The 12,891-nt window shown below is 37.9% G+C and overlaps 1 protein-coding gene across 6 annotated transcripts in view; it reads left to right on the forward strand.

The window, feature by feature from the left end:
* EPB41L5 (erythrocyte membrane protein band 4.1 like 5) overlaps positions 1-12,891 on the forward strand; it is a 146,748-nt gene that overhangs the window by 43,029 nt on the left and 90,828 nt on the right. For all 6 annotated transcript variants that reach the window (XM_070507488.1, XM_070507487.1, XM_070507489.1 and 3 more), the window contains exon 3: positions 3,626-3,730. In XM_070507488.1, the coding sequence (XP_070363589.1) occupies positions 3,626-3,730 (105 nt within the window). The remainder of the gene's footprint in view (positions 1-3,625; positions 3,731-12,891) is intronic.

Below are 12,891 nucleotides of genomic sequence, written 5' to 3' on the forward strand. Positions count from 1 at the left end.
GACTGCAGGCTAGTAGTGGCAGGGAGATTGTAGCAGAATGAATGCTTAGTACAGGGATACGGTGAAGATTAGAAATGAGCACAATATAGTTTTAACTGTGGTAGAGGGGGTAATATAGATTGTGTGGAAGATCATGACATGGTGGTTAGCTGTTATGGAGAAAGGGGTAAAAGATGAAGTGGAGAAAAGAGCTTCAGTGGGATGATGTGTTTGGAAGCCAGATTTTAGAGGGTTTAAAAGACTTATTGGATGGACTTCTTATAGTCCCTTATACCCAGTGGGTGCTTAATAAATATTGTTTAGTTGTTGGAGGAAGTGCATGAAGGGAAAATGGGGGATTGCCATGAGATTTGGCAGTAAAAGGCAGGAAGGAAATAACATAGCAGCTAAAGAATGACTGCATAAGGGAGATCTGAGTTTGTTTGAATGAATAGAAAGAATGTTCCTTAGGAATTGGTTTCATATACACAGGTGGAGATGGTAGGAGGAACATTCTAGGAAGACTGCTATCTTATTCTGAAAAAGGTGGAATGCTGATGGAAAGATACTATTGACGGTCTTAGTCTTCAGAAAAGAGAATGTGAAGTGAGAACTGGGCCTGAAAGAGGTGTGACATAGGATAATTTGTTAGAAAGAAAGAAAAGAATAGTTTAAGTAGCAAGTGCTGGTCTAGATGCAGCTGAAAATGGAATGTTTAGTGAACCAGAGCTCTACAGATCTGTTTTCACGTTTCCTTTTCCACTTGGTTCGTTTTCAGTAGCTGCAAGGTGAAAGAGTATACAAAAGTAAATAAGACAGTGACCCTGGAATCAAGGATCTCACATCCGTTTTCCATGTACTCTGGCCACACTGGACCTTCTTCTTATTGCCCAAACGTGGTAGACTATTTTACAGCTCTATACTTTCGCGTAGACTCTGTCCTAGCTGACATTACACGGTAGTACAGAGAGGAAGGAGGATTCATTCTGTCAGGAATATTGGAAGGTAATGCAGATGTCTTGATTCTTGAGAAGCCAGAGTCAAGAGTCCTTTAGAGACCCAAAGGACATTCTAAGCAGAAAGAACTGCATTTTGCTAAGGCTCAGAAGCATGACTTTTTGGGGAAATTTATTAGGGGGTAAAAATGCTGGAGTGACAGGAGATGAGGTTGTAATAGTAAGCAAGGAACATGTTGGAAAGACTCTATTTTATGCCCCAGAATTTGCACTTTAGTCTGTAGAGGAAGAGGAATAATTAAAGGATTTTAAAGATCAGAGTGGTGTCTGTTTTGCAGTTTTAGGAAGAATCACATTGGTAGCTTCTGCCACTTTGTCTTCTTCCTCCTCCCTGTCTCTTGTCTGTTTCCTCAACTCCACCATACCCTGTCAAGATTTCATAACTGTTCATTGTGTTTTTTTCTTAGGGTCGCAGAGTTCTGTTAACTCTTCCAAGCCCAATTTCAAATGCAGATTCCTTTGAAGCCTTCAGTACTTTCAGGCAGACTTAACTTCATTTCTCTAGCATTTTGTTTATAGTGCAAGAATAGCACTCATATTTACTGTGTCCAAGCTAATTGTGTATAATTTTTTTTTTAGATTGGCACCTGAGCTAACATCTGTTGCCAGTCTTCTTTTTTTTCTCTTCTACCAAGATTAAAATTAATTACAAGATTAAAAGTGCCATCACACTTTACAACAGCAGCATGGATTGCAAGAAGATGATAGAGTAATATATTTTGAGTATTGAAAGTATTGAAAGGAAATAACTTTGAACCTTGAAGTTGATATCCAACCAAGTGTCATTCAAGTATAAGAACATGGTTAGACTATTCTTGCAGAGGGCCCATCCTGGTGGCACAGAGGTTAAGTTCGCATGTTCTGCTTCTTGGCAGCCCAGGGTTTGCCAGTTCTGATCCCAGGTGTGGACATGGCACTGCTTGGCAAAAGTCATGTTGTGGTAGGCGCCCCACGTATAAAGTAGAGGAAGATGGGCATGGATGTTAGCTCAGGGCCAGTCTTCCTCAGCAAAAAGAGGAGGATTGGCAGTAGTTAGCTCAGGGCTAATCTTCTCCTTCTTCAAAAAAAAATTATTGGACATAGAAGACCTTTGAAGATTAGCATACTAAGTCTCACATGGAGAACATTTCTGGAGGAAGAACGCAAATGAGTGGAGAAACAGATGTAGCAGAAGCTACTAGATATGTGTAATGTACACGTGTGAGACGTGTAAAGAATGATCAAATTCCAAAGTAAAAATTGTCTTAAAAGAATTAGGCATGACCAAAGAAAAGAAATACAGGAAGTATATCCATAAAATGTGATGAGGATTGGGTGGAGGGGAGATCAGGGACATGAGGGCATGGTAAAGATGTTGTCTTGATAAAGGGATATGTGGATAACAATTTTATTTATTAAAAAGAAAGGATGTGAGAAGAAGCGCAGAAAAAGCAAACGACAAGTTGAAACCAAGTTGTCAGTTAAAAGGCAGAACCTGATGATTCAGTAAGAAAAAAATCTATATACGTATATATACTTTTTTTTTTTTTCTTACAAGAAGTACCCTAAATCATGGTTTAAAATTATATAGGGAGGAGAGGCATGGATAGCGTATATATGAAAATTGTTAAAAATTGGAGATCCCAACAGTGCTTTTGCTTATGTGGGTTATATCTCTTGATAGTTATCATATTAGAAATTAAAACTGAAAAATTTAAAAAATATTTATCTATTGGCTAATTTAAAAGCAGTGATAATATACCCCTTGTGTGTTAACATAAGCAAGATTTTTATGGAAAATAACTATTTTACTAAACAACAAAGAATTTAGTGAGAATGGTAGCATTGTTTTCTGCACTTTCGTAAACCTCTTTAATGTCTGGTTTAATACAGCATACTTAAAACTAACTCTTTCCTGCTTCTGCGTTCACTGTGTTGCAGTGTGTTGTTTTGGTTGAGGTACGTGAGGAGAATCCTAGGACCTTGTGGATCTTTTAGAAGGATATGGGGAGCCCTCAGGAGTCCTGAGACCACACTTTGAGAACTGCTTTTTCCATAAAGTTTCTTCGCTATTACCCCGTCCAGTTTGGTATCTTCTGCGTTGATGACAGTGCTTTTTCTCATTGTCTCATATTCCCTCCCACCTGCCATTTTTGTTTTTGCTATTTCCTACCTTACATTCTTTTCTGGCGTAAAACTGATTTTCTGTAAGTCTTCACTGATGGTTCTAATCTCTGTGACTATCTCTTGTCTAAAATCTGTTGACAAGTGTAGTTAATTCCACTTGATTTTTACTTAAGTTTTCGTTTTCCAATTACATTATAAAGCTCCTTTAAAGTAGGGACTCTAAAAATTGACAAGACAAAATAAGAGTTTTGCTTACACAGAGCATTAGGTACAAAGTAATATTTGTTGGTTGATAGGAAGTAACACTCTCCAGGAAAGCGTGTATAGATCACAAATTCTCTTTTTGCCTTAAATGGTTTATTGGGAAGCTGTAATATCTTACCTATTGCCTGCTACATGGTTATACTTTGGGTATTGCCAGTAATGCTTTTTTAAGAGGTCTTATATAACTAAGACTGTCTTCAATTCAGGCTTGTTGATCTTGTGAGCCACTTACTGATTAATATGTTTTCTTACTATTTCAGAAAAAAGCCAAAGGACAAGAGCTGTTTGATCAGATTATGTACCACTTGGACCTAATTGAAAGTGACTATTTTGGACTGAGATTTATGGATTCCGCACAAGTAGCAGTGAGTAGCTGTTTTTTGGAGGTTCCACTATGGGGGCAGAAATGGAAAATTTCAGATGATATGCTAAAGGCTACATATTCTTACTGCAGTCTGTTTTTCCTGTAGTTTTCTTCTTATGGTCTGAAACTTTGACCCCTTACTTCAGAATAACCTGAAGTGCTTGTTAAAAAAAAAAGTGAGTTCTGGCCCTAAACTATATTACTAGAGCATGAACTTTGCGGATGAGACTTGGAAATCTGTGTTTTTAATAACCACTTGGTTGGTTGTTCAGCAGACTAGAGTTTGAGAACCACTCTGTAATGGAAAGAGTGCTAGATTGGGAGTTTTGTGGCTCTTGGTTAAGTGATAGAAGTTTCTAATTTAAATCAAGGCTGAGAGGACTAGGATATCTGTAAGATCCCTTCCAGGTCTGGGATTCTGTATCTATAAAGAGATGTTCTGTGATGTGTGTATGTGGAGTGAGATAACAGCATATGTAATAGGGTAGGAAGTTGGAGGCTTTCCAAAGAACTGAGTACTACACTAGGATTTGACAGGAGGGTATTTGACAGAAAGTAGATAAGATTGGAAGGTGGATTAGTGGCCATATCATTCAACTGAATACTGAAAGTATTAAATAATAAATGGGCAATATTTATTCTCTAATAATTGGGATTAGGAGTTTTTCAAGCAGTGAGGTTATATTTTGCTTCAGAAAGTTTTTTATAGAAATATGTGTAGGATTATTTGGAGTGGGCAGAGATGAAAGTCGGAAAGAGTCATTGCAAACACTTTGGGGATTAAAGTCATATGAAGGCCTGGAATAGGACATTCACAGTAGCTGGGAGAGGGAGGGGACAGAGCTAAAGATATCAAGACGTGAAGCCCTGTTTTCTGGAAGTCTGTGATGGAGTGTGTGTGTGTGTTTAGACACAATGGGCGTATCTAGACCTGTAGGAACAATATCTACAATAAGAATTCTCAGGTTCATTTTAGAGTGGGGCTTTGTTTGTTTGTTTTGGTGTGATTAATTAGTGAACTGGAATACCTCTATAAGATGCTTTAAAAACCCACATCTTTTGGAGATGAATACCTTAGCTGGCGTTCTTTATAGAGCATGTTGGTTGAATTTACAACTGTTAATGATGTTAGCTGTAACTTTTTCCCCTGATTTCCATCCCCCACCCCCCCAGTTAAGAAAAACTTAAGTGTGAGCATTCAGCAACAGGATATTCGTTAGGTAAAATTTGGCACATGTTCTGATGGAATACTCTGTACCTCATTAAAAATGCTGGTTTTTTTTTAAGTATATTAGTTGACATGAAATGATGTAAACTCTGAAAAGTTACAAAATGGTATAATTGAATTTTTCTGTTTTTAAAAAATTTGGATATATGCACATACATATACCTGAAAAAATTTCCCAAGCTGTTTCCCACGATTTCAGAGTTCTGATCTCTGGATAGAGTTTATATAGGAGGTCTTTTTAAATTTTTCTTTTTAGTATTATCTCTCTTCTATTAGATTAAACCTACTAAAAGCAGAGAATGAGTCTTACTTAGCTCTGTTGCCCAGCATGTAGTAGACACACAAAACATTTATTGAATTCAATTCTGGTCTGCTCCTTAATTTGATGAAGGCTTGGTTGATTGTTGAGTTTAATATCATTCAACTGTATCTCTAGAATAATGGAGTTAAAGTCTTACAATCAGTGAAGAGTGATTTTAGGGATAGATAATCCATAGCTTCCTGTTTTTTGAGGAGTTGTAGGGGAAAGAGGTAGAAGTATACCAATGTTAAATTTCAGGTAGTTTCTTTCCTTTTCTTAAGATATTTAAGCAGCTGGCCCCGTGGCATAGTGGTTTAGTTCACATGCTTCCCTTCGGTGGCCCGGGATTCACGGGTTCGAATCCCAGGCACGGATCTATATACCATTCACCAAGATATGCTGTGGTGGCATCCCACATACAGAATACAAGAGGATTGGCACAGGTGTTAGCTCAGGGACAATCTTCCTCAAGCAAAAAGAGGAAGAAAAGATAGTTAAGAGATTGTGGGAGACTGGCCCAATGGCTTAGTAGTTAAGTTCATGTGCTCTGCTTCGTCGACCTGGGTTTTACCAGTTCGGTTCCTGGTTGTGCCCCTACACACCACTCATCAAGCTCTGCTGTGACAGCATGCTATGTAGAAGAACTAGAAGGACTTAGAAGTAGGACATACAGCTATGTACTGGGGCTTTGGGGCGAAAAAAAAGGGAGGATGTTAGCTCAGGGCCAATCTAAAAAAAAAAAGTTTGTGGAAAGAAATAAACATATAGCCATTGCTAAGTTCTATTAATTGTTCTTTGCTAATATCAACAATTTCTGAATTACTAGATTCTATAGTGATATTTTTCCCCATCATTTGATACACATAGTGCCTTCCTTTTGGTCAGAAGTTTTTGATAAAGCCAGCATTAGAACTTTTAATCCCTACTCTTTTTAGTTCTAGTTTATCCCTGCCAATGCCCAGAAATCTAGGCATTAAGGTTAGATTTGTATAGGTTTACTTGTACTTAGTTTCTATTTTTGCTGTCACTAATTTACTCTAGATGAGTTGAGCTGGAAGAAGAATAATTGGTAAATGAAGGCTATTAAAAATGAACTCTAGATAGCACTTTAAATATCCTCAAAGTGCTGACTCACTTATTTGCATAACAATTTTATTATGTCAGTAAACATAGAGAAGATTTTCAGTTATTTGTGGCCAGATTTCACACCAGAGTGAAACAAAATTGATACTTTACAAATAGTTCACTTTATTGGTGAAGGTAGTGAACTTGATAGATCAAGTGGATTTTTTGGCCAGGATCATCTATTTAAACTAAGTTAACCCAGTGATTTCCATATCTCTTTGTCATATTTACCATGTTGTTGTAATTGTAGATTCCAAAGGGGATGAGGCAGGGTAGAAAATGCTGCATGTTTGATATGTTTTCTTTTCCCATTTTCGATAGAGATAGATATAGAGAAATACAGCATGATGATAAATCATAGCTGACATGTGACAGACTGTTGAAGATCAGAAAGGATTGGTAGAAGAATGGTGGTGAACTAGGGAGCCTATCATTTTCCCTCCAAAAACGAGAGAGAAGAGCAAGTACTACCTAGCTCCAGCCATTTGTTGCCGAATAACATTGCTGGGTTCATCTTCAGGTCTTTAAAGAAAAGCTGGAAATCTAGAGTTTTAGGTTAAATATTCCATTTTTTTAAAAAAAGTGCTTAAATTTCTTTTAAAAAGTGTGGCTGATGAAATCAAAAAAGAGCTAAATGAGAGACATACTGTGTGCGTGGATTAGAAGACTCGACAAAGTAAAGATGAGTTCTCCCCTAACTAATATACAGATTTCATGCAATTTGTGTCAGAATTCCAGCAAAATCTTTTGTAAATATAGACATGATTATTTTAAAATTTATATGGAAAGGCAAAGGAACTAGAATAGCTAAAAACAGTTTTGAAATAGGGGAGTAAAGTGGGAGGAGTCACTTTACCCAGCTTCAAGAGTTATAAAATAAATCTGTACTCAAGACTGGGTGGTATTGGTAGAGCAATAGACATGTAGATCAATGGAACAAAATAGGAACCTGGAAATAGCCCTACACAAGTGTGGCCAACTGATTTTTGACAGAGATGCCAGGGTAATTCAGTGGAAGAAGGGTAGTCTCAGTAATGGTGCTGGAGCAATTGGATATCAGGTAAAACCAGTGAGCCTTGACCTAAACCTTGTATTTGTACAAAAATAGATAACGAACATAAACATAAAATGTAAGACTATAAACTTAGAGAAAAATACACAGGGGAAAGTCTTTGTGACCTAGGGCTTGGAGAAGAGTTATTAGACGTGACACCAAAAACATGATCCATTTTTTGGGCTGGCCCAGTGGTGCAGTGGTTAAGTGCCCGGGGTTCGCCGGTTCGCATCCTGGATGTGGACATGGCACCGCTTGGGAAGCCATGCTGTGGTAGGCATCCCATGTATAAAGTAGAGGAAGATGGGCACAGATGTTAGCTGACGGCCAGTCGTCCTCAGCAAAAAGAGGAGGCTTGGCAGTAGTTAGCTCAGGGCTAATCTTCCTCAAAAATAAAACAAAAACATCCATTTTTTGAAAATTGATAAAATGGACCTTATCAAAATTACAGCCTTTTACTCTGAGAAAGACCCTGTTCAGAGGTTAAAAAGCCAAGCTACAGACTGGGAGAAAATATTTGCAAACCACATATCTGACAAGGAATTTATATCTGGCCTATGTAAAGAATTCCTAAATTCAACAGTTAGGAAACAAGCAGTCCAGTTAGAAAATGGATAAAAGACATGAAGAGATATTTAAGACCTTGATGAGATGTCATTATTAGACATCTATTAAAAACAGCTAAAATGAAAAATAGTGACAACTCCAAATGCTGGTGAGGATGTGGAGAAACTGGATCTCTCATACATTGGTGTATGGTAGTATGGTATGTATTGGGGTATGGTGTATAAGTAGAAAATAGTCTGGCAGTTTCTTTGTTTTTGGTGAGGAAGATTGGCCCTGAGCTAACATCTGTGGCCAGTCGTCCTCTTTTTGCTTGAGGAAGATTGTCGCTGAGCTAACATCTGTGCCAGTCTTTGTCTATTTTATGTGGGATGCTGTCACAGCATGGCTTGATGAATGGTGCTAGGTCCGTGCCCAGGATCTGAAGCTGTGAACCCTGGGTCCCCAAAGCAGAGTGTGCAAACTTAACCACTACGCCACTGGGCCGGCCCCATCTGGCAGTTTCTTAAAAAAATTAAACATACACTTACCATGTGACTCAGCAATTGTATGCATAGCCATTTATCCCAGAGAAATGAAGACTTCTTTCCTCAGAAAAACCTGTGCATGATTGTTGATAGCAACTTTATTTGTGCTAGCAAAAACCTTGAAAAATCCAGAATATCCTACAGTAAGTTAATGATCAAACAAACTGTCATACATTCATTCTACAAACAAGAAAAATTTGTCAATACACACAACTTGGATGGATTTCAAGGGCATTATGCTGAGTGAAAAATGCCAGTCTCAAAAGGTCACATACTGTATGATTCCATTCATATAACATTCTTGAAAAGACAAAACTCTAGAGATAGAGATCAAATTTATGGTTGCCGAGGTTTAATGATATTGGAGATAGGGTGTGGGTGTGACTGTAAAGGAGTAATATGGTAGAACTCTTTGTGTTAATGGAATATTTCTTTTATCTTGATTGTGGCATTAGTTACAGGAATGTAAATGTGTGATAAAATGACATAGAACTACATTTACACATTGTATCATTGTCACTTTCCTGATTTTAATACTGTACTATAGTTATGTAACATGTAAGCATTGGGGGAAGGTGGGGGACGGTACATGGGACCTCTCCCTATTATCATTGCAACTTCCTGTGAATATTTCATAATAATAAATTTTTTTAAAAGAATAAGAAAAATATAGTGTGGGCCAAACAAAATATGTCTCAGGACCAAGATTTAATCCTCTGACCTATATGTTTGACCTCTGCTTGGTGAAGTTTTTCAGACTTCGTATTTAGAGCTTAGAATTTTAAATGGTCCAATCAAGTTTTTAAAGAATGAGTTACCTAGATTGTAGACACTTATGTCTTGTTTCAGAAAAGAGAAACATAGGTAGTATTTCTCCTAGTATTTGGAAAAGAAAGAAAAAGAATTCTTTTTTTCTTTCTTTCTTTTTTTTGAGGAAGATTAGCCCTGAGCTAACTGCTCCCAATCCTCCTCTTTTTGCTGAGGAAGACTGGCCCTGAGCTAACATCTGTGCCCATCTTCCTCTACTTTATACGTGGGGCGCCTACCACAGCATGGCGTGCCAAGCGGTGCCATGTCCGCACCCGGGATCCTAACTGGCGAACCCCAGGCTGCCAAGAAGCGGAATGTGCGAACTTAACCGCTGCGCCACTGGGCCGGCCCCAAGAAAAAGAATTCTTAACATGTCAGTGATAATTATTTTTTTGCTTTTTTCTTAAATTGATTTGATAGCTTATATTCTCTTTATATATATTTTAAACTTCCCTTATTCTCTGTGTAAAAATCCTAAATATAATATCAACAGACTGTATTCAGCCTATTAAAAGTATAAATAATGTATTATGGTCAGGTAGAGTTCATTCTTAGAGATGCAAGGATGATTCAGTATCAGTTGATATAATTCATCGTATGTGGTATTTCGTGAGATTGTTTCCTGCCTTCACTGTAACAGGATTATACTTTCTTGCTCTCTTGGCGCCATATTTGGCCATGTGACTTGCTTTTGGCAGTGGAATGTGTGTTGATGGGATGTGTGCCAATTCTGAACAGGTTAACTAACCATTTGTGCTGTTACTGCTTTATCACATACTTAAGTGAAACTACTTTCAAAAAAAGATCAAAACTGAAATCTTTACCACAGAAGAAAATAAGATGAATAACTTGATTAGTTGAAGTTTATCGCCTTTAGTTTAAAGACAGCATTCAGTGGAAATGGAAATAAGGGTGTTAGATCTAAAGCTGAGGGCTAGAAAACACTTCATTGTCTAGTGGAACATTGGGTAAAAGTTTGACAAATGCATACCTGGAGGCTGCAGCAGTGGATCCCCTGGATAGCGCATCTAAGATCCTTGAGCCAAGGAAAGAGGCAGTTCTTGTTCCACTTTCAGAATTCAGCAATTCAGTTACTGTAGGCATAATGTGAGGTGTCAGTTTGGCTTGCTGACCCTCACTCATCTGAGATTGTGCAGCGAATACTCTAGTTTAGAATTCTCATCGTGTGGTTTTTGGTGGCCTGTTAAGCCCTTTCTTCCTAGCCCCAGGACATCTTGAATAAACCTAATGGACTCTGGCCTATACACAATTGACCTTCTTTCTGTGTAGATCTAGCCAAGCTTTGGAAGGTGTGCCCATCTCCAGCGGTGGTGGTGGGTGCTGAGCAGATGGGTGGCTCAACAGGTGGCACCCATGAAGAACAGACTTGGTGGTTGCTCAGTGGCTCTGCTCTCTTTCTATACCGATTTTTCGTTATGAAAAAAAAAAAAAAACCCAAACCCTAGATTAATACAGAAACAATAGAAGCGATCCTACTAAAGACAGGAAGGTGACAAAGAGGCCCATTATTACCACTGCTATTTAGTTTCATAATAGATGTACCAGCAAAAGCAGTTTTAAAGTTATGACGGTTGGAAAGGAGGAGGTAGAATTAACACTGTTGGCAGATGATTGAACTGTGCACTGGGATTCAACTGAGAACTTGACACAAACAGTAAGATTCAGTACAGTAGTGGGGAGTGAAAAATATATGGAAATAAATAATGTCTATGTAAAATAGATATGTATATTCTAATATACATGCAAACATATATTTGCTAAACAAGGAGGACCTGCAAAAAACTGTATTTCCAAAATAGATTATCTGCTCTGTCTCTGGAGATTGAATGTATAACCCACCTGACTCAACTATGTTTCCGTTATGAGTTTGACTTTTAAGAATCCTAAGAGGGCATACTAATAATACACGGAAAGGCATGGTGGAAAATAGATTTTAATGGTTCATCTTAGTCTTCACTTGAAATGTCTTATAACACAGACTGTTAACACCAAAAAAGTAGTCACCCAGGAAGAGTTTATAATGAAATTTAGACTAAATTGAAGAGTTTTCAGTTAGATTATAGCAATGCAATGTATTGATTCTTCATTTTCGTAGCATAGATTTTTTTTTAACGTTTGTCAATTGTTTAAAATATTAAAATTTGCTTTAAAACAATCCTTTACTTTGGATCATAAGCCTCCATGCTTATTTTTTGCAGAGGCAGTTGTTTTGAGAGGTGGTTAACATTTCTCTGCTTTAAGCTCTTTGCTCTTTGAGCAAAAGTTGTGGTGCATTTCTTTAGTAGAGCCGTGTAGATGGTTAGAAGTCAGGAATCATTCATTTGAAGAGCTATTTACACAGTATTTGGCTATAAGGCCGGGGATGAGGGTGTGTATATGTTAATGTTTTGGCAACTCCCTAGATAATTTCTTGGTTTAGTGATGTCAGTTGTATTTGTGATTACATATTATTTATATTTTAAGACACATGAGTTCTTTTTTTTTTCTTTTTTTTCTTTTTTAGGAAGATTAGCCCTGAGCTAACTACTGCCCATCCTCCTCTTTTTGCTGAGGAAGACTGGCCCTGAGCTAACATCCATGCCCATCTTCCTCTACTTTATACGTGGGGGACCTACCACAGCATGGCTTATTGCCAAGTGGTGCCATGTCCGCACCTGGGATCCAAACTGGCGAACCCCGGGCCGCCGAGAAGCAAAATGTGGGAACTTAACTGCTGTGCCACCGGGCCGGCCCCGACACGAGTTCTTAATTGTTCCTTCATGCCCAGCTCAATAAGATAGAAAGAAATGTGGCTTTCCACATCCTTTGGTTTCTAAATTTATCAACCAAACTTAGAAGTAGGAAATTAGAAGGGAGTTTGTTTCCTCCTTCAGGTACGAATGGGGAAAGAGAACCATATTAGTTTCACGCTAAGCATCCAAGAATCTGTATCTGCGTTCTCTCACCTTTATCTTCTAGTGTAATTTAAACTCAGCTCCTAAAAACCCTGATTCAAGGAAAATACTATCAGTGCCTGTCTCTGAGCTCTGAATTTTCCAGTCGCTGGGCTTGGAATGTGGAGGAGATGAAAGAAAACAGACTTGAGAATATGCAAACATGAACTCTTCCCCAGAAGAACGTCACCCAGAACTCCCCCAGCTCCTAAATTTCATTTTAAAATATACTCAATGCTTTCTTTGAGTTTTGGGTCGTCTTAAGAGAGCGCAGGTATTAGTAGCTATTATTAACATGCAGGTAGAAAAGAGACTAAAAAGCCTACTTGGAAGAAACCTCTGGTCCTTTATCTCACTGGGATGATTTTATGTTCAATGTGCTTCTTAGAATAGTAGGGTACAAATTAGCGATTAAAAGTATGTGTATGAGACTAGCCCTAGATGTTCTTAAACAGGAAATAATTTAAGTTATGACTGTCTACGGAGGACTGTAGATGGTTCTTGAAATAGTAAGTGGTCTATCTTATATTAATGTTTCCTTCTTTATATTCCTCAAAGTTTATTCTATCAAAATTTATATTTAGCCTGTTGATTTTCAG

The sequence above is a fragment of the Equus asinus genome, chromosome 4 (assembly GCF_041296235.1).
Source record: "Equus asinus isolate D_3611 breed Donkey chromosome 4, EquAss-T2T_v2, whole genome shotgun sequence".
Taxonomy (NCBI): Eukaryota; Metazoa; Chordata; class Mammalia; order Perissodactyla; family Equidae; genus Equus; species Equus asinus.